Here is a 27,929-nt window from a genome sequence, read left to right as displayed (position 1 = left end):
AGATGGTCAGATACAAGCTCAATGGTGGACCGAACACCATCAGGGAAAAAAACATCATCACTCCAAGCTAAGCAGTGTATTATGTGTTAGAGGAAGACAGGAAGTGATGTCACCTGGATCCAGCATAACTTTAATGACAGGGTTCGGTTTATGAAGTTTCCCGACCGCGTTGCTATTTTTAAACTGACGCTGACTCACTTCACTTTTGCGCTCACACACAGTAACGACGGAATTTGGAAAATGAAACAGCAAAAACATCAATAGACCTAAACACACATCAGAAGTAGAAGTAAACACCAGAAAATGCAAATAGACAAAGACTGCAGAGCTTCGGGTGAACTTGGTGACCCTCCTTGTATCGTTGCCATGGTGACAGTCCCTTAGGAAGTACCGCTCAAACCATGTGTTCTCCAAAATCGTCCATGTTTAGTCTACAAGTTCACCATGTACACAAAGACCACATTTAAAGTCTTCTTGGAAGCGTCACAATTGTTTAAAAAAATGCTAAACATTAGCACGTGTTAGCATATTTATTGCGGCTAGCCTTTCATTCGATTAGCATATTAGCAATCTGACGCTCAAGAGACGAGCGGATGTCAAAGCGACCGTGACTGCACGATAAGAAACTCTTTCATTGACTTGGCGGGATCCAATTTCACTGGCTATTCATTGTCATTGATTTCTTACTCAATTGATTAGCTGATGTGAGTATGGCGCCTCAGCACACACACACACACACACACACACACACACACACACACACACACACACACACACTGGATAATTTATTAGATACAGTACATTGATGGTATTTACTGTACGGTGCTTCATGTTTAAGGTGACGAGCATATTTAAAAATGGAATCTCATTTTGACAATTTCCTCCCCCGGCAGGCCCGACGCCCCAATGGAGTCATCGGACGACGACACCCTCAGCGAGCGCTCGTGCGTGAGCGAGCCGTCTTTCCGCAGCGAGCGTTCGGGCGGTTCTCTTTCGCCGTGCCCCTCGTCGCTACACTCGGGCGCGCCGGGGGACACGCTGCCCTGGAATCTCTCTAAGCACGAGCGGCGCAAGCGTAGGAGCCAGGACTCGGTGTTGGACCCTGCGGAGAGGGCGGTGGTCCGCGTGGCAGGTAAGGAGACTTCTTCTGTCGCAAATTTGATTCGATTGACGTCAGCGACGTTATGCTTTCCGAGGGCCGTTGTGACGTTTAAAAATTTTAAAACTGTATAAGGGCTGAAGGTTAAGACAATTTAGAGCGATTTAGATTTACACCGAGTTCTCAATGTAGATTCTCGTGAACACGACCGTGATGCAGAATTATTCTGACGAGTGGCCCAAACATGTCTGGATTGTCCGGCTCACTCAGGCTCGAAGCCCCATTGTGTCTCCCTATTTGCGTCTAGTCGTATCATCGGCGATTTGGACGCCTTTGCGCTGACCCTGATTCCCGCTAGGACAAAGGCTGGAATGCGGACTGGGAAAGCCTTTAGCGGCCCACGTGATTGGCAGCTCCGATATTTACACGGAGGCACTGCAATAAGTAGGACCCCCGCACTTCGATGCAGGCCTGTCATTTAGTTGTCCTGCGTCCCGCCTGTAGCATTGCTTTTTCAACAGGCAGCCTCTTCCGTCCCCTGTTACCATGGTGACAGTGTCCCCCCCCCCCTTGCTCCTTCACCCTGTTGTCGTTATGGTGATGAAAGCAATGGTGGCGGGGGAGGACGTGGGTGACAACGGGCATGAAAGAGGGCGGAACAAAGTGAATGAGTTGCGAAGGAGGACGCTGGAGCAGTTAATGACTTTTTCAAGGCAAAGTTAAAGAAAGACTGATGAAGTGAACCTTGAAAGGAGGGGAAGTTTGGATAAGAGCCTTGAGAAAGACCTTGGTGGAGGTTAAATGAGGGGAAAAATGTGGTTGAGAATGCAAGATTTGGTTGCCTATTGTTGTCTAACAGTTTGTGGTTTGTGCGAATATAGTTTTTCCACATCTCGGGCATAGTAGACAACACTGTTTCGATTCATGGCGACGACTGCATATTGTATGAATCTTTACGTTAATCCCTTTTAGATTAATAACATAATCTGTGAGTCATTCATTGTCGAAGCTGCTTGATGGAGATTATCCGCTGATGGCTTAAATAACAGAACAGAAAGCCATAGGAGGCTACAGCATAGCAAATAGGTCACCAAGTCAAATATAGCCGCATGCATATGGATTCAGTCGTCTGTTCCATCTTTTGGCCTTTAGATGGCAGTATATACCCTCAAATCAATTTAGAGGTTGGTGTTGCCTTCGGTGACAGTCGTAAATGAGAACTCTCCTCACAGAGCAACCCCATGATTGCTCCAAATGTCGAAAAATATTTCCAAATGATTTATATACATCATCTATCTCTCCATCTATCGATTCATCTGTCCTTGCCGAGTCTCTCATGATCATGTAATACCACAGTTAGCCTCGCAGGGGGCGCTAGAGCTCCACTTTTCTTCGAAATCCTTCATTGCCAGCGAGTTAGCTTGGCGTGCTAGTAGTTACATTTGGCCACCGGGGTTTGAGATTCCTGCGGCGGCGTCGGCGCTTCTTGACGTGGCCGGCAGAGAGGGATGCAAGACAGCTACTGCTATCCGAGCTGAGTCGCATTACACAGCCGAAGAAAGAAACGCACTCAAAAGCGGACGTAGAATTCCGAAATTAGCGTATTGGTTGAAGCTGGGAAGAAGCTCCGGGAAGGGCGGCTCGCTGACGTACGCCACCGGGGAGAGGAAGCCCGGATCCGGATACTGTTTGGACCGACCCCCCCTCTTCTCCTCCTCCTCCTCCTCCTCTTCGCCGCCACAACCTCACCGGGTTGGAAAGAGCTGTCGGTTATTGACCGTGTCTGGGGCGTGTGGGCTGGAGCTCCGTCCATTCAACAGCTGTCGCCGGTGAATGGTGATATATTTAAGGAGGGGACTCCTCGGAGGGGACACGCCGAGCTGTGAGCGTGTCAGCGTGCACCAACCAAACACGCTAATGATGGATAGATAACGTTTATGTAACCTCCAATTGGACATTTTCCATCCCCCTGACTATTTAACGGGATTTTTACCGGAACGAATGCAGAGATCCCGGTCGTGAATAGGACAGCCATTCAGCAAGCCGGTGGTGCTGGGGGGCCACTGCGGTAGTCCGACCCTCAAAGCACCATGGCCGGATTCATACCGGGCCTGCTGCCGTCCAACCACTCCCAGGAGAAGCAGTTCGCCCAAGCCTACGAAGATGTCCTGGAACGATATAAAGGTAACAATTTGGCAGGAAGAGGCAGAAGTCTTTGGCACTAATTCTGACACTATCTCCATTCGTTGTCGTTTTGCAGAAAAGTGATGTTAATGTTTTATATGTTGGTGATTTGTATAGGGATTGTTTTGATGTTTGAACATTTTTTTCTCAGATTATGCTTCTGAGTGAGGGCTGTTCCTATTTAGCAAAATATTCAGAAACATTTAAATCAAATGACAGTGAAAAGTGAATATGGTTAAGTCAGTTTATTGCTTGTGTGCCTAATATTGTGATCCTTGGGTGGGCATATTTTTGGATGAACAAATTCCAGTTCCATCTGCCCTGCTTTGGCTGCCCTTTTCTTCCTTTTCTAATCACTTGTGTACTTTTGGATCGGAAGCATTTTGACTGAGTCTTCCCTCCCACTTGGGCCACCATCCGTCACCTTGTGTTTGGACTGTAAATATCAACGCCGCCGCCATGCACGCCAGGGTAAACGGACGTCCAGTCCGACATTGCTGAGAATCTATGTCGGGACCACCCTCGCTTTCCCTCTCCACCCCTTGTAAACCCCCCGTGACACTTTGAAAATGAATGCTCAAATAGACAGCCATTAGGCCTGACTCTCGTGTGATGAAACGGAGCTGGCTCTTTTAATTATTGATTATTCTAATGAAATGCAACTCCCCCAGCTTCAAGAGCATGAGTGTGTGTGTGTGTGTGTGATGTGCACGAGCTTCTTTGACATTTAGATTGCTTTTTTTAGCACCCTGGCAAAACTTGTTTTGAGGTAAAGAAAGACTTTTTTGGGGGAGCAGGAGAAGTTTTTGCGATAGAAATTGAATTGTAAAATTGTGACTCGACGACAAATTTGAACAACCTTTGAGACAAAATCCTCCAAAATCCCGATGATGCTAATTTGATGATTACTTGTATGTTTCCTAGCCTCTTTGGACTTGAACTTGCGCACTCATCCCCAAACTTGTCCCTGTGCATGTGTGTTGTCAGCTGTTTGTCTGTCAGGACAAATGTGTACTTGGCTCGTCGGGTATGTGGAACGGCTGGGGCGAAACCAGAGGAGGGACACGGGATATGTCTTAAATCATTCACTGTGTGTGTGTGTGTTTGTGTGCACGCGCTGCCGACGCACAACAATGCCAGGATGTCTCCAGTCGCAGCGTCAGGGTCACTGGTGGAAAAACACCGGGTGGGACATGAGTCAGTAGAAAAGCAGGCAGTCACGTGATTTTATTTGTTGACCCCTATTCACTAAAACATTTTAAAATTGATCCTTTCCCTTAAAGATGATGTGTGTGTGGGTGTGTGTGTGTGTGTGTGTGTGTGGAAGCTCCAGCGTCATCACTTTGACAGGAAAGCTAACAATCGGAGGCCGACGTCAAATATGTTTCCACATTAGCTCCCATTGCATTCTGGGTTAACTTTTTGATTGCTCGTCCAAGTGGACGTGAAAGTCACTCAAAGACCTTCTTGCATAACAAGCTCCCTGCTGACTATGTGCTGCTGTAACACGATCAACGAAGCGCATTGTGCTCGTCACGTCTGATGATTGGTCGCGAGGGCCGCAGCCTGCCAGTCGCAAATATTTGCCGCTCTGTGTGAATGTGTGTGTTGGCCCATTATTGTGTGTGCGGCGCTACCGGCGCACAGGGCTCGCATTCATGACGACTGTCCCAACTCGAATCGTATGTGTGTTTTTTTTGTCAGTACTTTTGTATTTGTCAAGTTGTCGACGTGTATCGTTGCGCACGTTTCTTTTTGTACCGTCGACTTCCTAGTTGACTGGATACCGGGGGGGGAAAATGATAAAGTGAGTGTTTGGATGCTCGGGCATGCGTGAAGATGAAAGTAGGTCAAGTAGATGTCAGGATGGTAGATACGCACGCGTTGCCATTTCGACTGAATCGGCAAACCATCTTTGGTCCATTTCTTTCGTCGCCATAGCGAGGCGCACAAGCACTCGCCGGGGCTTGTCTGTTTCACCCGCTGGGCTCGGTCCGTCATTATTGGGTCGCTAGTTGTTAAGCTGGAGCTCCTTCTCTTAACAGGCTTTGCTCCTAATTGAGATGCTCTATAATTATCATCCTGCAGGCATCCAGAGTGCAACGTGTGACTCGAGCCACGAACGCTGCAGTCGGACCCGACTGAATAATTCATACCGTCTCCTAGCTCGTTCCCCCGCGTATTTTGTTAGCCTACTTGAAGCTATCATTGATTGCGTGGGGAAAATTGGATGTGGGTGTTTTAAACTCATTCTTACCTTTGTCCAGGCTTTGAATTAGCTTCTTTTACCTTGGGTGCCTTAATTAGGTGGGCACATAAGAGGCCAAACAAATTTAGCATGTTAGCATTCGGACATAAAGATAAATCGATGACAGCGGCGCCCCCTGTGGATGCGACAGATCGATGGCGGCTGTCGAACGGGCTCGACACCTCCCCCTCGTGAATAGCTACGTATCATATGTGTGTGTGTGTGCCATCTGCCAGAGGACTCTTAATCATCGCCCACCACCTAACTCCAAAATATCCAAAAATATGTGTAACAATGTGGCCATATTGACTCTAATTAGCTTCGATGCTAAATACTAGCATTGGTTTTTATTGAAACGTCAGCATCCCATTTACCAGGAAGTAGAGCTCAAAAGCCGGGATGAGGGGTGCAGGGTCCCCTTCAAGCCCCCCCCCCTACACCAGGAGCAGGTCCCTTCTGTCACCCATCCACCACCACCTCCTTTTTCGCCGCTAATCCCGGCCTGCCGCCAACCCCGTCTGTAGTTGCCGTTCTCTGCTTCATCCCTCTATTTATTTTTTTTTTTTTAATCTGAGCATGTAATCGCTCAATAGCATTCCAACGGGGGGTGTATGGTCCTGGTGATGCGGGTCTTAAAGGTGTAAAGTGGTCTGAAACTATGGGGGAGGGGGAAGAGGGAGGACTGGCTGGGCGAGGGGCTGCACGGATCAGGGTGTTCGCCAACGTTTTGTTTTTTTTAATCAGGTTTAATGATATGTACCTGGCAAAAAGTGGGAGGAGCTTTGCGGTGTTGCGGCGTGAAAGTTTTGTGTTGACGCATTGAAACACTTTCACTGCTTTTTTACTGACTTCTGTGTGTGCGCGTGTGTGTAGAACATTCCTGAAATAACACGATGATGGTGGAAGGAGCGGAGGTCTGCACGTCTTAAAGCGACAGCGTCCACTCTTTCTGCTCGACCGCGCCGATCCAGTTTTAACCTACAATGTTGGCTCCGGCCTAAAAGTCCGTAGAGTTAAATAATTTAGGCTTTGTGTCTAAAAAAAAAAAAAATGTGTGGGCAGATCCAACTGCTCTCCCCAGACACTTCTGCATCCGCTCCTCACAAGGCCCAAATGTTCAGACGGGCGGTTCTGCTCAACGTGTTAACACGTAGAAGCTCAGACTGTCCAGATCATTTTTCGAATTTTTGTCACTCATGTGACTCCCGAGCGCTTGTTTATTCATCCAGTAGAATTGATCTGTTTTATTTGATGCTTTTATACGAGTTTACCCGCTTTGACCCATTTTTTTGGACTTCCTGTGGGATGTCGGGTTGTCATCGGGAGACAAAAGTAACGGGACACTTCAACATAAACTCTCGTATTGGTCACGCCGCCAAACAGCTGCAAACGATTCAGCTGATTCCCGCTCGGGGACATTTGTGACTAGCTCTCAAACATTATGTTCTAGCTCGGCCCATCTTCTCACATGACCGTCGTCTTGAGGCAAAGCCATCGAGCAAAACGGAAGCATTGCAAGTGGTTAACAAAATTTAACAAAATTAAATGGTTTCAATTGCAAGTTTAACGTTCTACCAACGGTATCGAAATGATGTTCCTTTTCATTTGTTGACATCAATAGCAAAGTGGAGCGAGGTCAACAAAGCCACAACGGAGGAGGGCACAGAGTGGCGGCATTTGTCCCAGCCCGATGAATGAAATCTTTATCCCCCCCCACCCCTCGTCACTCTTTTCATCTGCTTTTCTCATGCTTTTTGTCGAGACTTGTCTCCCTTGCCGCACTTCCGCCCGCGTCCCGTCTTTTTTTCCCGCTAGCCACCCCGCTGAAGCAAAAATGTACCAGTAGAACCCAGATGCTGGATCAGCTTTAGCTCTGGAATTTACTCACGAAACGAGCCTGGTTCGAGTCCCAGACCAGGCGTCGGCTCTTTGGGGGCTTTGAGACAGGTGTTATGGCACAACTGTCCTCTTCTGCCCCACCTTGGGAAAAAATTCTCTTGACTCCATGCCAACAGGCTGGGCATCTTGAATGCCACGTCCAGTTGTTGGCCTTCTTTTAGTGCACCTGTCGGTCGGCCTTGGCAAAGAATTGCAATTCAAGTGTATCAAAAAAACAAAACACATTTCTTTATTAAATGTATTGAATTTAATCACAAAATAGTAGTCTAAATCTAAATGTGTCTGTGGGTTGAAATGAAAATCTTCCATTTCAGGAAATATTTTCCAATTGCAATACTGACCCCTACAGTGCTCCGCTGGTACTGCAACTCCTTTTTGACCACATCCGGTAAAAGAGCCTTTGCCACTTGTTCCCTGTCAGCTGCTGCACCGGGGTGTGTCAGGAGGGGGTCTCCCAAACGAGACCACGCATGAAATGTGTGTGACGGGCGTTGCAGGGCGTGGACGCATTTCTCTCAAGCGGGTCTTTGTGCCGTGAAACGCCGATACGACACAAGTGTCATGTGATGGATCGCGATGACAGACGCGTAAACATGCTTGAGATAGTTTGCTAACATATTAAGTGATGGTGGCGACATTCCATCTCAACTCAAGTTGACGTGTCTAAAAGACGGCAAATCCGATTTTGTGTGTGTGTGTGTGTGTGTGTGTGTGTGTGTGTGTGTGTGTGTCTGCTGTTCACCAAAGTTAAACAAACACCTTTGACCTTCTTTGCGCGTACACATCACATCATTTGCCGTCTTCCCTCAAATTCTCTCCAGGCAGTGTTTTGCTTGTAGACTCCACACCTCGGGGTCACTTTACTGGTCCGTAGTCAGCTCCCCGTGCTGTTGCCGTGGCGACCAGTAATGCTACCGGCCCTGGTGTGTGTGTTTTATGAAAAAGATTCTTGTGTGTGAAGACTGAGGAAAGCTTTTAGCTATGATGTGTCAAAGCAGCTCTCGAAGTTTTGTCCGTTTAAACGAAAGGGTGCGCCTTTCAATTAGTGGCGGGGGGGGGGGAGTAGATTGTGCTAACGTCAGTGTACGAAAAGAAATACTCCGTATATGTCCAAATACAAACAAAAAGTACTTCTCAAATTTGTCACCATCTATTGCCTGCGGTTCGCTTGTGTACCTAAAGAAGTGACCCATGATCTTTGCGATTATTGACCTGTCCACCTACAGTATTGAGGTTAATTATTAATCGCCCGGCAGAGCCATTGAAGAAAAATAAATCCTCATCCATGATTAATGAAGAACTCATTGACGCCTTGTAGGTGTCGTAATGCGTTCCCCAAAACAAAAGTGGGTGTGTGCTGTCACAAGAATGTGACACTTCATAAGCTCTGACACACACGTAGACTTGTCAGTCTGCTACAATGTTCGGCGAGATATGCATGCGTCTGTGGCGATGACATCATCAGGCTGCTCAAAGTCCAGTTCCTCTATCCGGCTTAGAGCAACACACACACTCGAATGGACACAAACACTCAGCTGATAGTTGGCGAGACAGACGGATTATTGCAGACGTCTTCCCTTTGAGAATGTGGATCTCGGGCGTCGCCCCCCCTCCTCCTTCTCCTTCTTTTCCTCCTCCTCGCTCACCTCAACACACCGGTCGCCTCTGACCGGCCCGGCGGGGGAGGAGGGATGAGCGCGGCGGCGGCGTACAGACAGTTCCTCCAGGACTTGGAGGACAAACGAGGTAGATAGACTGCTTTCTTTCCCAGCATGTTTTTGTTTTTGGTTTTTTTTTGTTTCAGTTTAACTTTTGTGTGGTGAAACGAGGAAACGGAGCGTGCACGTTGCTCAGCAAGGCGATGAGGTGAATCAGTGTCAGCTGAGGGTTGGGCAGGAAAAACGATATGTCATACCTGCTCTTCAGGAGCTCGGCAAAATGACACTCACTCCATTTTGGGTTGAGTTTCGCAACTGATTGTGAGCTTTGATTGTTTGGGCTAGACTTGAAAGAAGTACACACGCATAAAGAAAAAAAATATTGACAGGAAGTTCAAAGTGACTTTGGAAATGATACTATTAGGCAAATTTAACTACATATGAGCTGGCCCATCTGTTCCTTTTGAATAAATAAAAGCCCTTGGGACATAAACACAAAAAGTTGACCCTCTCTTTGAGTAGCTCGGGGTTAGTTAGCGGCTGCCGCTAATTGTTTATGTTAGCCGCCTGCTTTGTGATGGTTGACACCGGATCCAGCTTGCACGTTTTTTGACAAAAGACGAGCAGAGGGATGAGTTTCCAGTGTCGGATGATGCTATTAGCGCGGCAGCAGCTAAGCGCGCGTAGCGTAGCTTTCAGTGTCTGCTTGCTCACAGTCACTTGACATGACTCTGTTCTAAGCATATTATTGACACTTTGCTAACATGAGACATGCTAAAAAATGTACCACGGTCCCTTTAAGCATTCTTTTCAAACTATTCTGTCTTAAGTTAAGTATGTACAGATTGGTAACTTATTTACAAGTAACTTAATTTATGACACAACAAGCATTTTGTACAGCAGCTCAAGGCAAGTCGTATGAGGACCTTTTTGGACTTTTGCGGTTAAGCTAACATTAACGGTATTGTCGCGGCCGTGTCATGAGTTTGTTTTCTAGCAAACGGCAGTCACGTGGGTTCAAAGCCAGATCCAATTGGATTAAGAGGGATTGCGAGCTTCAGTGTTTGAATTGTAAAAAAGAAGAAAGGGGAAAAAAACCAGCCCCTGTGTATTATGCACTACGTCTTGTTTGCTAACGGTCTGATGCGATTACGTTAACCACGCTTGACCGTGTTTTGGTGATGATGGGAGCCAGGCGCAATGTGACTGTTAGCATTGCTTACTGACTGGACTTTAGAAAGCTGGTTGATCAGGTTATGTAAATGCTCATTGCTGATAACTGGAGCTAGCTCCGTTTGAGCATGTAAAGTTTCAAATGAGGGCTGCTGGTCAGGTTGCTGAGCCAGGATGAGTGGAAAATAGTGCCGCAACCCGTTTAGGCAGCCACCATTCGATTTTACATGCAGCATACTCTGTACAATCTGTCATATATCTGACAAGGCAAAGCTAACCCCAATTTTCTAGCTAACACCGGGCTGTGGATGGGCAGACCATCACATGCTCATTGATTTTAGCGGCAGTAAAATGTTTTGTTGAGCCGCTGGTGGTCGTCATAGCAACTCCATGTAAAATACCCACCAGAGTCTAAATGCCATAGCTACAATTTCCTGCTCATCATCTGACTCTGCCTGAGGTCAAATGTGAAGTTCCACCCCCAATTTTTCCTTTTCCACTGGTCGGTGGATGCTTTCATGACAGAATTGGCGTTTTGAAGCGACTGGAAAGTTACGATTCCAAAAAATGGGTTTCAAATTAAACTGTCAAGTTATTGAAGATGCTACAGTCACTTGCTAGCATGTTCGCAGTAACCGCGCAGCAGACGTGTGTGCCGTGATAAGCGTGTTTATGCTTTCCTGCTTATCAGCGGCTTGACACTTGTGGGCAGTACCGGCTCATTTTGTCACATTAGCACCAATTACAGAACCTATGGCGCCCTCCCCCTGCAGCCCGACGAGGCACTTTGATGTATATAACTCCGCCAACGTGAGAACATTCTCTTGACACACAAACTCCCCGTGCCGCACACTCGTCAAGCATGCGGAATCTCGTGCAGACGTAAACAAACACTCTTGAACTTGACACCTAAAACCAACCCGTTTAGTCAACGTGGCTTCCTGATTCTTTTAACAAGACACTTTAACTAGCCAAAGCAGTAAAGCATTAGCGAGTCACCCCTGTCGACATTGCCATTCCTCAGTTTGTGTGGTCACGTGACTTAACGTCACGGCCTTCCCTGACAGCGCCGTAATTAACTGCCGTGTCGGGGGGGGGGGCAGGGTCAAGTGGCGCAATAAAAGACCAGAAAACGGGACGGGATCTTAATAGATGCGCGTCCATGGCAACGATAACAACCGGGGTTAAAACGGAGGGCCCGGTTGCTGCGGCGTTGTGTTCAATTCCCGTGTATTTGTGTACACTCTTCACATTCTTGGCCCCTTCAGACCCTTTCATTGTGCTCCCCCTTCATCCCCTTCACTTGGCCTTTTCCCATCGCTGACCTTCTCCGCTCGTCGTTTCTCTTCCTCCTCGTCTTTGCCGCTCTCACGGCCCCTCGAGAACATTTCTGGCTGGCACAAATGTGCCCTTGGCAAGAATTCTCCACTCTGCACCTGTTTAAACCCGCTTTCTACTTTACCAGTACCAAACCTGGCTTTATTTAAAGCGAAAATATTCTGCAGCCCGTTGAGGCGGTCTGCTGCCGCAGCCTGTTTAGGCAGTTGAGCATTAAACAAATATCAAATCCTCATGATAAATTATTTCCTTCTCAAATACAAATACATCAACCTACTCGCTGCTTCCCGGAGAAAACTTTGAATGAAACTTGTCTTTTCTCACGAGGTCATAAATCTTTACTTTCCTTGGTCGCCTCCCTCCTTTCCCACCCTTCGTCTCCATTCAGGATTCTCCGTGTGGTCTTACATTGCTCCCCCCCCCCCCTCCCTCAGTAATTATAACAGCAACTGATATTTGAACAGTCACTTGAAAGTATCAACAATCACACGCATATATTCTTTATCCTCTGCAAAAAGCAGTTGTCAGCTTGTTGACTTTATGTAGACAGTTGTTAATATTTTGCTGATTTATTTCAGTGTGTTAAATTGATATGTCAGCCCTTTCCCCTCATCCTGCTCATCAAGTTTCCGCCTAACACGGAGCTGTCATTTTGAGTTTTTGTGTGTGTGTGTGCAGCATCTCAGTTATTGTGTTGGCGTGACCTTGCTGCGCTGTCTGCGAAGGACGCTGACTTGGACAATTTGGAGGGGGGTGGGGTGGAGGGCGATAAAAACTGCAGTGGGGATATGAGAGACTTAAATGTGCAGTAGTTTTGCAGCTGTAAAAATATACATTTCAATCAGCTGTAATGTGGCGGATGTAACAATAGAACAATCTAATTGAAGAATAATTTCATCAAAAAAATAAAGGTGCTCACGTTTGAAAGGACCAATATGTTTGTTATTGCGGTTTGCAGTGTAGTTAGAGACCACCACTGCTGTAGAAAATGTGAAGCATAGCAAAGTTAGTGGTTCCCCGTGTGACTTGGTTTCTGTGGTCTCTCCTGCCCCCTTGTGGTGAGCAGTGGTGCAACCACACTTGTAGTCTCACCTTTCTAATTTTCACGCGCTTGTCTTATTACTCTTTATGCATTCCTTTGTTCATGCAGTTGTTTGCTCTCGCTAGCGTGTGTGGTCAAGTCTAATTCCTAGCACAGACCTTTTACCAAGTCCATCAAAGTGTGGGGAAAAAAAGAAGTCAGGTGTCAGCTGATGTCCAAACGGTAAAAATATCAAGATGAAAATATCACAGCGTCACTCTGCTCGTGGCAACGCCGGCAAACACCAAAACATAAACACACACGCTTCAGTCCTACTTCACCCTCCCGTCAACTGTCTTTATGGGTTATAGTTTTTTTTGCATATACACACACGACTTGCATATTCAAATTATTTCAATATACAGCAGCCCATTGATTCAGTCAGCTGTTTTGCGTATATAAGTGAAGTTTGTGGTTTCCTACTTTCCGGTTTCATTCGTCCAAATGATCTCCTACAATGTGATTGGAGGAACTGGAATCCAAAGTGGGGAGTGAGTGAGGTTTAGAGAGAGAGAGAGGTTGAGCGAGGGCATTTCCATGGAGAGAAGCCCTGTGCACTTGTTAAGCTGGCTCGTTTTGTGTTTGGGATCCCATGAGATGCTTTCGTCTTCCTTTGGATCCTAACCAGGCGTCTTTTTTGGGGGGAGGGGGGTGAGGCTTGGGTGGGTATGGACTTCCTGTGTGACCCGACCGTCATAGCGCCCATCTTAGTGGTGACGGTGCATTTCCTCACCGTGGCCGGCTTTTGGTTCTACCGCCGTCGCCGCCGTCATCGTCAGCGTCTCCTCGCGCCACGTATGCTTGAAGAAGGTAATAACTGTCCAAACAGGAAGGAAGTAGATCTTGTCATATTAGATATGACACTTCCTGTTAACGCTCCACCCACTTTTTTTAATTTCAGACTTTCTGTTAGCATCCCCTGTTAGCTTTTCTGTTCCATGTAGCATCCTATTACCTTTTTGACCTTTCAGAAATAGACACTTGTTGCCTTGTCAGGTTTTAGCATGTAGCATTAGCGCTCTGGGTACCGTTCTATTTTAAAGGCAGACACGTTGTTTCTCCAGTTACCGTGAAACAACCCGCGTATGAGTATTTGCTCGTGCTCCAAGTCCATATTTGGATCTTAAAGTGGGGCCATGCTTTATCAGACGCTTTGTTCAACTGTTGGCTGTTTGCACCGTGAGCTGCAAGTGGACTTCCAGTAAGCCACTTGTGTGGTATTTTTTTTTTTTTCCTTCCCACACTTAACTTGCTGGATGATCAAAAATAGTCTGCCATTACAAAAATAATAAGGTTTCATTCAGATTTTTGGACATTTTTTTTTATTTATCCTTAATTAATACTGGTGTTCCTCAGGGCTGTATCTTAGGGCCTCGAGTGTTTTCTTTGTCTTGTTCGTTTAAGAACAAATTCCTCATGTAACCTTTGATTGTCTTTGTTTATGTTTTCCCCCCCGCATCTAGCAATTCGGCTGAACTTCGAGCTCGGGTCACATTGCAGGCTTAGGATCTTAAGCCCATTTAGGATTTGTTGCTTTTGCGCGAGACACGCGACTGATTTGATCTGCTTGCAATGCGGTTGGCTCAAATAGTAACTCGCTACTTTGGCATGAGAAGGAAAACAAATGCTGAGCTCTCTGCGCTGACCGAGTGCTACATATTTTGCTTGACTTACCTTTTATGCAGCAAGTGTACCTAATGTTATGGTCCTTGAGCGCTAGGAGGAACACCAAGTGACTCGTGAGAGCAATTTAATTGTAATGTCCTGTGAGTTCCTAAATCGATTAGAATATCATCTTGTGAAAAGTAAACGAGCATAAATATGAAATGTTTCTTTCAAATGGCCACACGAGGGCGCTGCGCTGCATTCTCATCTACTGACAAGCTAATTGTACGCTGCTGCTTAATGGTATGGAAAGTATGTGGGTGGCTTGCTCTTCAGGTCCATGTGGGATTAAAGACTGACAATTAAATAGGGTGAAACTTGAAAGGGAAACTGAAATGGGAGATGATGCCAGAAGGGAGGAAGGGTGAGCGAGGGAGATTAGAGCGAGAGTAGCACTAATCTGCGTTGCTCTGGTGTGAGTCTGCTTCATGTCAAGTTGATGCCAGACCGGAAGCCGGAAAAAAAGAGACGGGAGTCCCCCAGAGGAGGAAAAAGGCTTTGATACTTTAATCTGCACACGAGAGCCGTCATTTGATGTCACTTTCTCTTTTGTCTTAAGTGGACTTTGAAGAGCTTGACTCAGCATCCACAGCTCGTGCCGTCTCTCTGCCGCCGCCTCTCTCCCGCTTGGCTCCGCTTTGGTCCTAACGTGACACAGCAACATTTTTCTCCGGGTGGTGATGTGAGGAGCCAAGCGAGGCGGAGCTATTGCGTTGTAAGGATTGTGATTGGATGCAGGCTTCTAAAATCAGGAACAATTACAGACTTGGCTGAATGGCGGGCTGGTCGTGAAGGCTGCTTGACGATGGAAAGGAGCCTAAAAGCACAAGAGACTTAAAATGGTTGCAGCCGGTGTAAAAATAGAACTTGGTTAGCATGGCAGAGTGAAGCGAGAAGATGAAGAAGTGGCCCGCAGAGCCTCGGCCAGCTGATCTCTGCACAAGGCGGGGGAAGTGAAGTCATCAAGCTAAGAGGCGGGGCTTAGGGAGACGAGGCATCCTGACACAACACGTGTGGAGAGCGCAGAAGTGAGCGACCGGACGGCCGAGGTGATATGGCGGGAGAGGACGGCTGATTGGGACTTAGTGGGTGGCGGCTAAGGATTAGCACGTCTCGTGGACACTCTTTTGGAGACTATGTGGCCTGATTACAGGAATGAATCTTGCCTCAACGCCCACCTGTACTCGCGCATGTGCTGTGCAGGTCAGTGTGCGCGTGTGTTTAGGAGGGTGTGTGTGTGTTTGTGTGTGTGTGAGAACCAATGTGTGTTTGACAGAGGTTTGTGTGTGCATGTCAACAAGACTCGCCCATTGTATCCCCAATGAGTGCCAATGTGTGACAGTTACCTCCAAACGATGTAGCACACACACACAATCATCTCGTATGATGATACATTTAGTGTGTGTGTGTGTGTGTGTGTGTGTGTGTGTGTGTGTGTGTGTGAGTGGGACGTAAAAGTGGCGGAAAGCATATTTGCTCTCAGCTGGGACAGCAGGTTTGGGAAGCAAGGCGTGTTGCAGTGTCGTGAAACTATGTGGCAAGTGCCTGTTGAAATAAGATGGCTCTGCCTTCCTGCTTGATTTTGATACAGTCGAGATCATTTAACCTTCTTCATTCAACAAGGCTTTAAAGCTGATTGATTTGTTAGCGGTCACTAATGGACCTCATGTTGTGGTCATGACCTTTTACCACTTTGCAGCACAAACACTACAATGTGCCACTCAAGTGTGTGAACAAAAACAATTGTTGTACATTAGCCACAATGAAGGCTCTTCCCAATCTCTGCCAATTTACTGGAAAAGTTGTGTGTGTGTGTGTGGCTGAGGGGAAATCCAGCACGATCATAATGAAATTGTTTTTCGGGCGACATCACTAACCTCTCCTCTTTCTCGATTCCCTGCAGACGAGCGCGACAGAGTTCAGAAGAAGACGTTCACAAAGTGGGTCAACAAGCATCTCATCAAGGTACCGTCATTCCTCTACATTTGTCCTTCCCTATTCACACATTACCGGTGAATATTGTGCCCTTGAAACACCCCAAGGATATAAAAGTAGTGCAATGGTGTCAAGAAAATTCTTTGCTAGGTTATATCCGTTTGTCTGTATTACACTGCCCCCTAGTGGCTTTCTTGAGAAGGAGCAGCACAACACGCATTGAATTGAAGCAAAAACGACGTTCAGTTCTTTACATTACATTTGAATGAAGCAATGAATTTCATAGCGTGTAATTGTTCTTATTTGATAAAAGCAATCGCCACTGTATGGGTCCTTTTCTTCGGATTCCATGTTACCGACAGCCGGCAGCCGTTTGTGTCGCAGCTGTGAAGTGCACTGGGCGGCTTTGTAATCTGTGCACAAACGGCGGTCGCCAGGAATGGAATGCGGGGCGGGTGTCCGTGTCACACGACTGAGGACAGACACGTCAGTACGACCTCGTAACTGCGAGACAACTGCGCTGACGGCCACCGCTGGCCGGCACATGAAACTCGATACTGGCCAGTATGCAAATGTAGGTCACGGATCACTAAACAGCATTTGGGCTGACTGCTGGATAGATATAAAATTAAAAAATTGCTAATTCTGGACTAGCACCTTGTAAATGCAAACACGCCCCCCTAGTGGTGTTTATTAGCTACTGATTGAACTTTTTGACCTTATTATTGAGTGACATCATCCTCGCCAGTTTGCTCAGTGCATTGCAAACCTTGAGTTTAATATTTTGTCTGCACGCACAGGTGCATGTGTGTGTAGTGTACACACAGCTATTTTTGCTGGTATGTGCACACACACACACACACACACACACACACACACACACACACACACACACACACACACACACACCAATGCCATAGATGAGGATAAGGAAGTTGTGTTTCAGTAGAACTGCTTCAAAGCAGAATGGCTAATCGGAACTAATAAAAGTGCCCAGAGGCAAGCTAGTCACATTTCCACGAAGAGGTGGTTGCATCCGTTCGAATGTCTGTGGCACGTCTTAAAAGTCATCCAGCTCTTATTAGCTGCAACAAATGTTCCAGTAACAAGCTGTCAGTCCTCACAATAAAATTCCTTTCACCTTGTTATCAACATCCCAGTTAAATAGCCCTGATTTACAAGTTCATTTGGTTGTGTGCAATGGGTAGGCCCGTCTCCCTCTTGTGGCGATATATGGCACTGCAGCATCCCCCCCCCCCACAATTTGGTGAAGTGCCACTGAACTTCAGCCAGGCAGAAAAGTCGTAGCGACACAGACGGACGCGTCATCGACTCTCGTCCTTGTTTGTATTTTCCACGCCGCGTTTCGGCTGAGTCAGCTCACGCCAGCTTCTCGTCGCCACGCCGACCGTCCTCGACCGCCCCACATATGCGTTGGCAGAGGTGCCTTTGGGACTTTGCCAATTAAATCGACTCTTCAGAATAAATGGGTTGGGATTTCCAAGGGAGTATTTGTAGCGTCCTCACCATTGCTATGCTCTCGATTCCGCAGGTGAGGAAGCATATCAGCGACCTCTACGAGGACCTGAGAGATGGACACAACCTCATCTCCTTGCTGGAGGTTCTCTCTGGCGTCACTCTGGTAGGGATCAAATCGTACTCTTCCCATTCACTCTCGCTCTCTCCGACTCTCCCTCAAGCTCTCGTACGCGGTCAGGTGACTCTCCTTGTCACCTCTCCTCGCTGTCAAGACGATGCTGACGTCAGAACCGCCATCAGCGTCCCAATCAATTGTTCCTTCACCCATCCTCATGGCCTCCTTTTCTTTTCATCCCTCGTTCCCTCCCCTTCCACCGTTACCATAGCAACCCAGAAGCACCCCCTTCCTGAAAAGGGCGTGCCCCTCGCGTGCGCCTCCTCTCATCCTGCTCGTGGTGGAGGACGGTGATGATGATGATGATGATGATGATGATAATGAGGAGGAGGAAGGAGGAGCTCAGGGAGTAGGTGCCCAATTGCCCCTTGCTGCCACCTCCCTCTAGGTGGCGCTGTGGGGCTGCATGAGTGTGGATAACAGCACAAAGGAATGCCTCAAGGAAATAAAACGTATTCTAGATTTGATGTGCTTCACATAATTCAACATTTTAAAGCACAAAGTGAAGTACGGTAATGAAATAATATTCTAGTTGGGTATGGAAAGTTCTCACTAATCTTGTGTGAAATTCCCTTTTTGTCACCTTCTAATCCCTTTTTTGCAGTCCGCATGTCTTTACACAAGCACCGGCAATCGAATTCTGATTTGTTTTTTTTTTGCACGCTACAACAGTTCAGTTATTTCGTCTCGTCATTATTGTCCGTGTGTGTGTGTTACAGCCCAGAGAGAAGGGCCGCATGAGATTCCATCGGCTGCAGAATGTCCAAATAGCTCTGGACTTCCTAAAGCAAAGACAAGTACGTTGTCTTCTCCTCCTCACGTCTTCAAGGGCTTTGCACACTAGACTTTTTTTATTTTTTATTTTTTTATATAAATGACGGCCCCTTTCCTGCTTCCAGGTCAAACTTGTCAACATCAGAAATGATGACATCACCGACGGGAACCCCAAACTCACACTGGGTCTCATCTGGACCATCATCCTCCACTTCCAGGTCTGTTCCAGCTCTTCCTTCCTATTCCTACGCAATTTATTAGCTGGTACTTCATTATGATTTCATTTTAAATTGCCACGGAGCGTTAAATATAACAGAAGTGTAATTTTGCATACCACAAGAGGGAGCCCGGATTCTCCTGGTGGTTGTAGTCAGGTCCCGAAGCTCCTCAACGGCCTTACAGTCCAGATATTAAAAGCGTGAAGGTGACAGTGGCGGCCGGGTTGCTGCGGAAACGTGCTGGCAAAGCAACGGCATGGCCGTGACTCAGCACGTCTATGTGTGTGTGTGTGGAGGGAGGCCAGCTTGTGGCTTGGACTTCACTTGACATTCCCATCATGGAAAGTATGAACAGTACTTGTGTGAGTTAATTATAAAAACATGTGGGTCATAGCTTGTCGTATTCCACTTAAGAATCAGGTTAAAAAAAAAAACGAGGACACCTCTGTGATGCTTTTGGTCCTTTTTGACTGGTTGTTCAACAAAATGTCACGGCGGCGCCGCTAATCCTCTTAGTGATGCAACGTGTCACGTGTTGAATGTTACTATTTCACGCTAGCGCGGAGGTTGATTTAGCGTCAACGTAGCTATCGGCTCCAGCGTGTGGATGGTTAACAAACGAGAGAGCAGCAACAAGGAAGTGGAGAAAAGGAGGAGGAGGAGAGTCGTGTGAGTGAGCAAGAGGGAAGGGTTGGGTTGCTTTCGATGTGAGAAAGTGACAGAGGAGGAGGAGAGAGCGAGAATGGAAGCTGCAGCAGCAGCCGGGAGATAAAAAAGCTTTTCCTCTGCTGACGAGCGAGCGAGGGAGGGAGGGAGGGAAGGAGAAAGCAGGCAGACGTCGTGAACCGGGCGAGGGGGAGGCCGAGAAGCTGTGACACCATCGCTCGTCTTGAGGAGGAGACGCCCTGTCAAACGAGTTGGTGAACATCAGACCTTGGCGTCAACTGGTGATCTCAGGAGCAGGGGCGGATCTGCTAGCGGAGCTAAAGCTCCCCTCCAGGGGGGGGGGGGACAGATCGAGGCTGGTGGTCCTTGCGCAAACTCTGGATTTGTTGTGCCGTCCGTCGCACTGCGCCACCTGATGGAGGCTCGAGCTGGCACGCTGACAAAAAGCTTTACGGCCGGCTGGCACAATGAATGAAACTCCTCGACGTGGCTGACGTCGGTCTCGAGATCGCCGCTCGGAGGGAAGTCGCGCCACGCTCGCTCGTTTCTCCCCAGCTGGCGTGGATCGAGAAACAACGCGCAAGCAGAAAGGATTTCCACATGATGCCACGCCTGCCGGGAATTAGTCGCCGCTACGTTTTGAAGTCTGCAAGACTCACGCGACAGCCGATGCCAACCGTCCAGCTATCTGCGAGACGATTGGCCGAGCCCGGCAGCATCCCGTCTTTGCATTGGTGGGCCGCGCTCGGTGTGTTTCCCTCACAACCAATCAGGACGCCGCGCACAGCTCGGAAAGCGGAGCTTTCATTCACTACACGGAACATCCACCCCATCTTTTAATACCTCCTCCGGATCGGCACCCCACCGGGGATGACCTTTCACTCACTCAAAACCACGCGGATTTTCCTGTTTCTGGTGTGCCCCCCGTGTCCTTGAACGCTCACAGAAGTCCGGGATTTAAAAATAAAATAAAAATAGGGCAGGGACTATGTGTGTGCTGATTCTCTGACTGCGGATTGAGAGTGCAGGCACTCTCACAAGATGACCACGTAAGATGCGGCAGGGCGGGGGTGAAGCGGCCACTGAATCATTTATCGGCTGAGGAAGGTTCCATCTCAGAGCGCCAATCCATATTGTTTGGCAGCTCCTATATGCTTTCCCATTCGGGACTCGAGACGAGAAGATGGGGAACTCCATGGGTTGCGTCAGGTCTCCGCCAGACTCTGAACTTGTCGGAGAGCCTCCGCTGTCGTCCAAGAAACGATTACGTTTCAGGCGGAAGCGCAAGGGACGCAAAAACAGGAAAGTCGATGTCCAAGATCTTGTTGAGACGAAGCCTTCCTTTCAAGGAACTTTGGATTCTCCTCTAACGTCGGAACATTGCAGGATGCTTTCGCCCGTATCTGCATATTCTCCCACTGATGGCCTTCCCCAAACTCAGCGCAGCCCCAAACTCAGTCCGGGCTGGAGAGGAATTTTCTGCCTCCCCGGCGAGGAAGACGCCGCCAGTGCCATCGTGGACGTCTCCAGCATCCCCGGCCAAACCGCCGCCACCGCAGCGACTCCGGCTGGTAGCGCCACCCCAGGAGGGGGGAGGCTTTGCCGTGTTCGAGAGAAAGTCCACGCCGTCCTGGAGAAACCTTCCGTGCTTGAAGAAGAGAAAGCAAACAAGGGGACGCTTCCTGAAAGGATTCAACGACGGCAAGTCGAGACAATGCCTTCTTCGGGAGAGCACAATGGCGTGGTCCACATCCGAGAGGTGGATGGGAAGCTCTGCGTGGTGCAGACGGTGTACCCCAGCGATTACGGCTCTCCGGCATGGAGGGCCCAAAGTGACCGTGAAGTGGAGGTCCATAAAGAGGCTCCCGCTCCTTTCCCGGTTGCAGGACCTATTCTCAAAGTACACCTGTCGGAGGACGAAGGAGACACGCAAGAGGAGGCCTTTGACCAAATATGGATGGCGGACAACATGGCCGCCGCCGAAGAACTTAGCTTGGACACGCCGAGTCGAGCGCAGGAGAGATGCTCTCTCTTGGAGTCGGGCTACGCCAGCGATCTCCCGCTGACCTCGCCAGAAACGGCCGTCACCACTCCTAGCCGGGGGGACTGGCAGATGTTGCTAAGCGCTAGCTCGGCGGAGAAACTGGACGCAGCGGAGATGGCGCTGCAGCAACGGGCTGCCGCTAAACAACTGCCGCAGGTCAGCCCACATCTCAAAAACTGGTTCTTGAAGGAACCAGCGGGAGTTATCCTCCTAATTCGGATTTATTTGCTGCACCTAAGCATTTAGCTTTCTTTTTTTCAGGCATGTGAGTGGGCGACTGTTGGTGCCTCCAACATGTCGCTATCATTAGGCTTCTAATGATGCCTTGTCTGCATGTTATCAGGCACAATGGCCTTGTGTTTCCTGCCTCTATCCCAAGAGTCTAATCAAGGCGACACAGAGCTGCTTGCCTTTTTTTTTTGTGACTTCCTTGCTCTTTATTTGTGTTTGGATTGAAATGACTGTTAGGAGCCCATAAATATTCATTCGAAGCTTCTCTGCCGCCATCAGGGTGATGCAGAAGTGTGCCGCATAGCTGCCAGGTTGATGCTAGGTGCACTTTGCTGAGTCACTGCTGTGTCTGCACACATTTGAAAATGTTCTCTTGGTCAGAATGTGGCCTTGGAATGATGATGAGGGTGAAATGAAGCCGCGTCGACGCGCTAAGCTCAACTCGTTGACTTTTGAGGGTCATGGCCGCCATGAGCTGTTGGAATAATCCATTTGGGTTGGCTAAATAGATAGTGGAAGTCTGTTCCCATGGCAACCACACACAGGATATTTTACTGAAGGTTCCAGGTTCTAAGAAAATGATCGAAGTGAATTTGGGGGGTGATTCCTTTTGTATTCTGACGCAGATTTCTGAGATCTACGTGTGCGGCGAGTCGGGCGACCTCACCGCCAAGGAGAAGTTGCTGCTATGGAGCCAGCAGGCCACCGAAGGCTGCCCGGGTCTCCGCTGTGTCAACTTCACCTCATCATGGAGCGACGGACGCATGTTCAACGCTCTGCTGCACAGATACAGGTTAGTGTACACAATTGTGACTCCCAGCTGCGTTTTTTTTTTTTTAATAATTATCTTCCCCAACAAGACCTGACCTGATCAACATGGAGGCGGTGGCACAGCAGAGCAACCGTGAGAACCTCGAGCAGGCCTTTGAGATCGCGGAGTCGCTAGGGGTGACCAGACTGCTAGACGCCGAGGGTGAGGAAACATTTCACACTCCACACTGGATGGACTTTTATTAACTGTCGTGACTTTTGAATTCGGAAGAGTTCCTCAGTGAAGAGGTTGTTGCTATTATGTCACAGATAAAAAGCTTAGATTTTTTTTCCTCTATTTTTCTATTAGTGGTTGAATATTTTTAAATTGTAATTATTTGAATAATATATAATACTTTTTTTTTTTTTTTTACCAGACGTGGATGTTCCGTCCCCAGACGAGAAGTCGGTCATCACGTACGTCTCGTCCATCTATGATGCCTTCCCCAAAATCCCAGAGGGAGGCGAGGGCATTGCCGCACACGTATGTCCCAATTAATGTAATTTGCCTTTTTGCCATACCGCCACGTCACTCAAATGTTCTTATTTTGAAAATTTCAGGAAGTGGATCAGCGCTGGTCCGAGTATCAGTCCAAGTTCTTGTCTCTGCTCCAATGGAGCCGCCAGCAAACGGCCATCATGGCCAACAGGAACTTTCCACAGAACCCAGTAGAACTCAAGGTGAAGCGTTGTTTTTTTTTTTCTTTCCTCAGCCAGTCACTGAAAAAAAGTCTCTCGTGTTCTTGCAGGCACTTTACAACGAGTACATCCACTTTAAAGAGACGGAGATTCCCGCTAAAGAGCTGGAAAAAAGTCACGTGGAACACCTCTATAAACTTCTGGAGGTAATTATTTGCCCCGCCTTTGTTATCGTCAACACACGATGACCTCGTCACATTTGTGTGTGTGTGTGTCACAAGGTGTGGATGGAGTTTGGCCGCGTGAAGCTTCCTCAGGGCCTCCACCCCAACGACTTGGAGGAGGAGTGGGGCAAACTCATCCTGGAGATGCTGGAGCGGGAGAAGCTTCTCCGACCTGCAGTAGACAGGCATGTTTTCACTTCATGAGTGCATATATGTATTGTACTGCCCTCTTGTGGCCAATATTGTACTGATTTCAATATGTGTGTTCAGGCTTGAGTTGCTGCTCCAGAGAGCAAACAAATTCCAGAACCTGGCCTTGGACTGTGAGGAGAAGCTCACCCTGGCGAAGAACACGCTACAAGCTGTGAGTACTCGCGTCTTTGACGTGACCTCCGATACGGTTTGACTGACGGCTCCCATGCGGCGCAGGACATGTCGCGGGCGGAGAGCGGCGAGACGGCGCAGTGCGGGAGCGAGCTGGCCTGCTACCTGCAAGACTGCGAGGGGCTGACGGCACAAATGCAGCAGGAGCTTAAAGTCCTCCGGAATGAAAAGTACTACCAAGTGGAGCAGCTCGCATTCAGGTAGGATGAGAACGTCAAGAAACGTTTGCAATCTTGCATCTTATCACATAAGAGGAGGGTCCACTTTAGTTGACTGATTCATTATAGAGGCAAAATATTTTGGGTGTAAATTGTTTATTTGGGCGTATTGACTAAAACGAATCTGTACGTCGGCATGCAGATTGTCGTGCCTTGAAGAGGAGCTGGTGTCTCTCCGACTTCAGTGTTCCAGCCTGTACAGAAAAGGTCACTTTGCGGGGGGTGAGCTTCTCAGCCGACGAGCCCCCGTCGAGGGCCCCGGACTCTCTCTGGGCCAGACCATGTTAGGGGCCGCCGGGGCCGCCCTGATCCGCCGCCCCATGGCACGTTCTCAGCTGGTGGCCATGTCGTCATCCGAGGACGAGGGCGGCCTGAGGTTCATCTACGAGCTTCTGGGATGGGTGGAGGAGACGCAGGTACGATCGGGCACGTGTTCAGACGCCCCTTAGGAGGACTCGGGATCCCTAGCTTAACTTTTGTGGGTGCTTCAGGAACTTCTGGAAGGAGCTGAATGGGGGGCGGACCTTCCTTCTGTGGAGAACAACCTGCAGGAACATAATAGCGTGCACGCGGCCGTGGAGGAGCTGATGAGCGGCCTGCAGGAGGCTCGCAGCTACGAGGTGCGTGCCCCCCTAACACCAAAAAGATGTCAGGCCAGCGATACTGATGACGTGTTTGTGTCGTAGGCCAAAGTGTCAGTCAACTTCAGAAGCAACTACTCTGAGACGCTGGCTAAACTGGAGCAGCAGTACTGCAAACTACTGGTCAGCACACACACACAGATACAAATACCACTCACTCGCTTACACGCTAACGGCGTGCGGCGTGCTTTAGGAGCACTCGTCGTGGCGGCTCCGCAGCCTGGAGAGTCTTCACGCGCTGGTGCGCGACTGCACCGAGGAACTGATCTGGCTGAACGAGCGCGAGGAGGATGAGATCGCCTTCGACTGGAGCCACAACAACACCAACATGGACGCCAAGCGGGAGATGTACAGCGTAAGCCAATTGAAAAAAAAATCATTGAGCTGTTGTCTGCCATCTAGTGGTGAAGACTCTCAATTACAATTTTAGAATGAACCTTTTGAAAAATGATTCGTGTTGACTATGCGTTCAGGAGTTGAGGCGCGAGCTGGACGAGAAACACGGCGTGATGCGCTCCCTCCAGGAAACGGCGCTGCGCCTTTGTCAGGAAAACCATCCGGCCAAGCAAACTTTGGAGGTGAGCACCAGCGGCTTCTTCATTTCCTTCTTAAGAAAAAAAAAAAACCAACATAAATATATTTTTGCAGGCGTATAGCGCGGCGCTGCAGACGCAGTGGCAGTGGGTGGACCAGCTTTGCGTGTGCGTGGAACAGCACCTGAAAGACAACACGACCTACTTCCAGTTCATGAGCGACGCGCGCCACTGCGAGACGTACCTGAAGCAGCTTCAGGAGAACATCAAGAGGCAGTACACCTGCGACAGGAATAGCCGCCTCAGCAGGCTGGAAGACCTACTGCAGGATTCCATGGTAGGTGTTTTGCCAAAAAGTGGGAAAAGCAACACTTGGTTTTGATCTCATCTTTTTTTTTTTTTTTGCTTATGCGGCTGCAGGAGGAGAAGGAGCAGCTGATCGAGCACCGGGGGAAGGTGGCCAGTCTGGTGGGCCGCGCCAAGACGCTTGTGCAGCTGCGGCCCCGCTGCGCCGACACCCCTCTGCCGGCGGCCACGCCCGTCCGCGCCGTCTGCGACTATAAACAAATCGAGGTAGCCGCAAAAGCGACTTTTTTTTTTGTTTTCACCAGATCGCCACCGTAATCCCTTCCAACCTGTTCACTGAGATGACATTTGCTGTTTTATTGAACGGTCACATGGTACACGAGCACAAATTCTCTTTTCTTCTCTCTCCATCCCCGCATCTTTTTCCTCTTTTCACTTCTTCCCATCCTCCCGTCCTTCTCCTCACTCGCCCGTCGGCCCGCCAAGACAAACGTTCAGGTAGAGCGGCCGTTTTGTTTTATTGATTGCTTCAGATCGGCTCCGCCTCCTCGCTCGCTCGAGTCACACCAGTCTTAAACAAACGCAATTTGCTTAATTGGCTAACAAAAAAACATTGCGATGCTTTGCGCTCGGCCATGTCGATTGATACGGGTCCTTTGAAGATCTTCGCAATGTGCTCAAATTGTTTTTGGAAGTTCCGAATGGGCTTGTTTGGTGCACTTTCCCATCATCATCTCAACAAAACTCATTCAACCATCAGTGTTTGGGCTTTGATTTCCGTATGTGCATGTCATTTCATCACTGACACATTTGACTTCTTTCAATCATCTCGACGCTCAATAATTAATTTCTTCCTCTCTTCCCCCCCCCCCCCCCCCGCCCGCATCGTCATTTTCACTCCCGTCTAATCACATCGCGCTCCATCCCGGCCGGCGTCCTCCAGATCACCATCATCCGCGGCGAGGAATGCGTGCTGGAGGACAACGGCCAGCGCAGCAAGTGGAAAGTAATCAGCCCCACGGGCAACGAGGCCATGGTGCCGTCCGTTTGCTTTACCGTGCCGCCGCCCAACCAGGAGGCCATCGATGCCGCCGGCAGGTTGGAACGCACGGCGCCATCTTTTTCTTTTGGAATATTTGGGTAACGAGAGCCCGGCGCGGTGGTGCTTGCAGGACGGAGCAGTTGTACCAGCAGGTGATGTCGTTATGGCACCAGCTGCACATCAACATGAAGAGCGTGGTCTCCTGGCACTACCTCCTCAAAGACCTCGGCGCCGTCTCCGAGTGGAACCTGGACACGGTCAGTCGGCATCCGATTGTCTTTTTTTTTCCTCAATAGGCCACTTTTTAAAATATCCGAATTTGGGTGTCCTCAGGTCCGCAGCCAGTCCCCGTCAGAGCGCCAACAAGTCCTGGACCACCTGGACTCCCACCTATCGGACTTCCTGTCCGACAGTAGAGAGAGCTCGCTCTTCACGCCGGCCGAGCGACGCGAGCTGGAGACGGATGTCCGGCAGGCGCAGTTGCGCTGCCGCGAACTGCTACTCAGCATGGAGAGCGGTGAGGGAGCGCGCCCCAAACCAAGGTCCCGAAGCTCCCTCAAGGCTCACCCAAAATCACAACCTCTTGTGTGTCTTCAGAGGAGAAAGACGAGTCGGTGTCGCGCTCGTACATGTCGGAGCTGCAGAACGTCACCTTACGTCTCAAAGAGGCAGAGGAGAGGTTGATCGGTGCCATCCAGACGTCCGGCCGGCTCGCCGACGACAGCGCCGACAACGCTGTCAGGATAGCTGACCAGGAGGTCACTTGGAGTTTTATCACATCGAGAAACAATATAGTTTGAGAACATCTGCCTTCAAATATTGCGTCCTTCTTTTCAGGAAGTGGAGCGTGAGTTTGACGCACTTCGCTCCAACCTGGGTGACGTGTCTCGGCGCTGCGTGGCCTTTTTGGAGGACAAGCCGGCGTCCTCGGGCGTCCCCGCCCTACGCTCGGAACTCAACCGGGCCGTGGAGAAGATGGACAAGCTGCACCACCTCTCGTCCGTCTTTCTGCAAAAGTCAGTGTGCTCACGATTAAATGGCAGCGTGGTAAAGTTCACGCTGGTAAAGAGATTTTTATCATGTTTATTTTGTTCCTGTCCAGATTAAAAACGGTGGACGTGCTGATGCGCTGCCTGGAAGAGGCGGAGAGTCAGGTCAAGAAGTACGAGAGCAGGCTGAGCGAGGAGGACATCATTCCTGCTGACGCGGCGGCCATCCAAAGTCTTCGAGATCAATTAGGGGTACGGTGGCTGAAAGGGACATAT

General features: G+C 48.9%; 2 protein-coding genes across 2 annotated transcripts in view; both read left to right on the top strand.

Moving 5' to 3' along the window:
- Positions 1-2,505: 2,505 nt before the first annotated feature.
- LOC147041137 (microtubule-actin cross-linking factor 1-like) lies at positions 2,506-18,639 on the top strand. The gene is made up of 4 exons (XM_085901149.1): positions 2,506-3,283; positions 16,249-16,310; positions 17,833-17,922; positions 18,146-18,639. The coding sequence occupies exons 1-4, from the start codon at positions 3,190-3,192 to the stop codon at positions 18,320-18,322; spliced, it is 423 nt and encodes a 140-aa protein (XP_085757275.1). The 5' UTR covers positions 2,506-3,189; the 3' UTR covers positions 18,323-18,639.
- Positions 18,640-18,950: 311 nt separating this feature from the next.
- macf1a (microtubule actin crosslinking factor 1a) overlaps positions 18,951-27,929 on the top strand; it is a 47,377-nt gene continuing 38,398 nt past the window's right edge. Inside the window, 21 exon segments of the mRNA XM_085901151.1 lie at positions 18,951-21,792; positions 22,494-22,660; positions 22,728-22,840; positions 23,055-23,161; positions 23,239-23,358; positions 23,427-23,522; positions 23,598-23,725; positions 23,811-23,904; positions 23,970-24,124; positions 24,285-24,762; positions 24,829-24,906; positions 24,977-25,138; positions 25,257-25,361; positions 25,432-25,653; positions 25,737-25,889; positions 26,566-26,720; positions 26,795-26,921; positions 26,998-27,181; positions 27,262-27,422; positions 27,502-27,680; positions 27,767-27,905. Of these exon segments, the coding sequence (XP_085757277.1) occupies positions 20,776-21,792; positions 22,494-22,660; positions 22,728-22,840; positions 23,055-23,161; positions 23,239-23,358; positions 23,427-23,522; positions 23,598-23,725; positions 23,811-23,904; positions 23,970-24,124; positions 24,285-24,762; positions 24,829-24,906; positions 24,977-25,138; positions 25,257-25,361; positions 25,432-25,653; positions 25,737-25,889; positions 26,566-26,720; positions 26,795-26,921; positions 26,998-27,181; positions 27,262-27,422; positions 27,502-27,680; positions 27,767-27,905 (4,140 nt within the window). The 5' untranslated portion in view covers positions 18,951-20,775.

The sequence above is a fragment of the Syngnathus leptorhynchus genome, chromosome 20 (genome assembly GCF_054491065.1).
Source record: "Syngnathus leptorhynchus isolate UIUO chromosome 20, UIUO_Slep, whole genome shotgun sequence".
NCBI lineage: Eukaryota > Metazoa > Chordata > Actinopteri > Syngnathiformes > Syngnathidae > Syngnathus > Syngnathus leptorhynchus.
The sequence above is the reverse complement of the archived record's forward strand: the minus strand, read 5'-3'. Positions and strand labels throughout refer to the sequence as shown.

What these genes read in the sequence shown, in the direction of transcription:
- LOC147041137 (XM_085901149.1), top strand. Translation starts at nt 3,190, where the DNA reads ATGGCCGGATTCATACCGGGCCTGCTGCCGTCCAACCACTCCCAGGAG. An exon ending in TCAACAAGCATCTCATCAAG is followed by an intron (nt 16,311 to 17,832) that starts GTACCGTCATTC and finishes TCGATTCCGCAG; the next exon opens with GTGAGGAAGCATATCAGCGA. An exon ending in TTCTCTCTGGCGTCACTCTG is followed by an intron (nt 17,923 to 18,145) that starts GTAGGGATCAAA and finishes CCGTTACCATAG; the next exon opens with CAACCCAGAAGCACCCCCTT.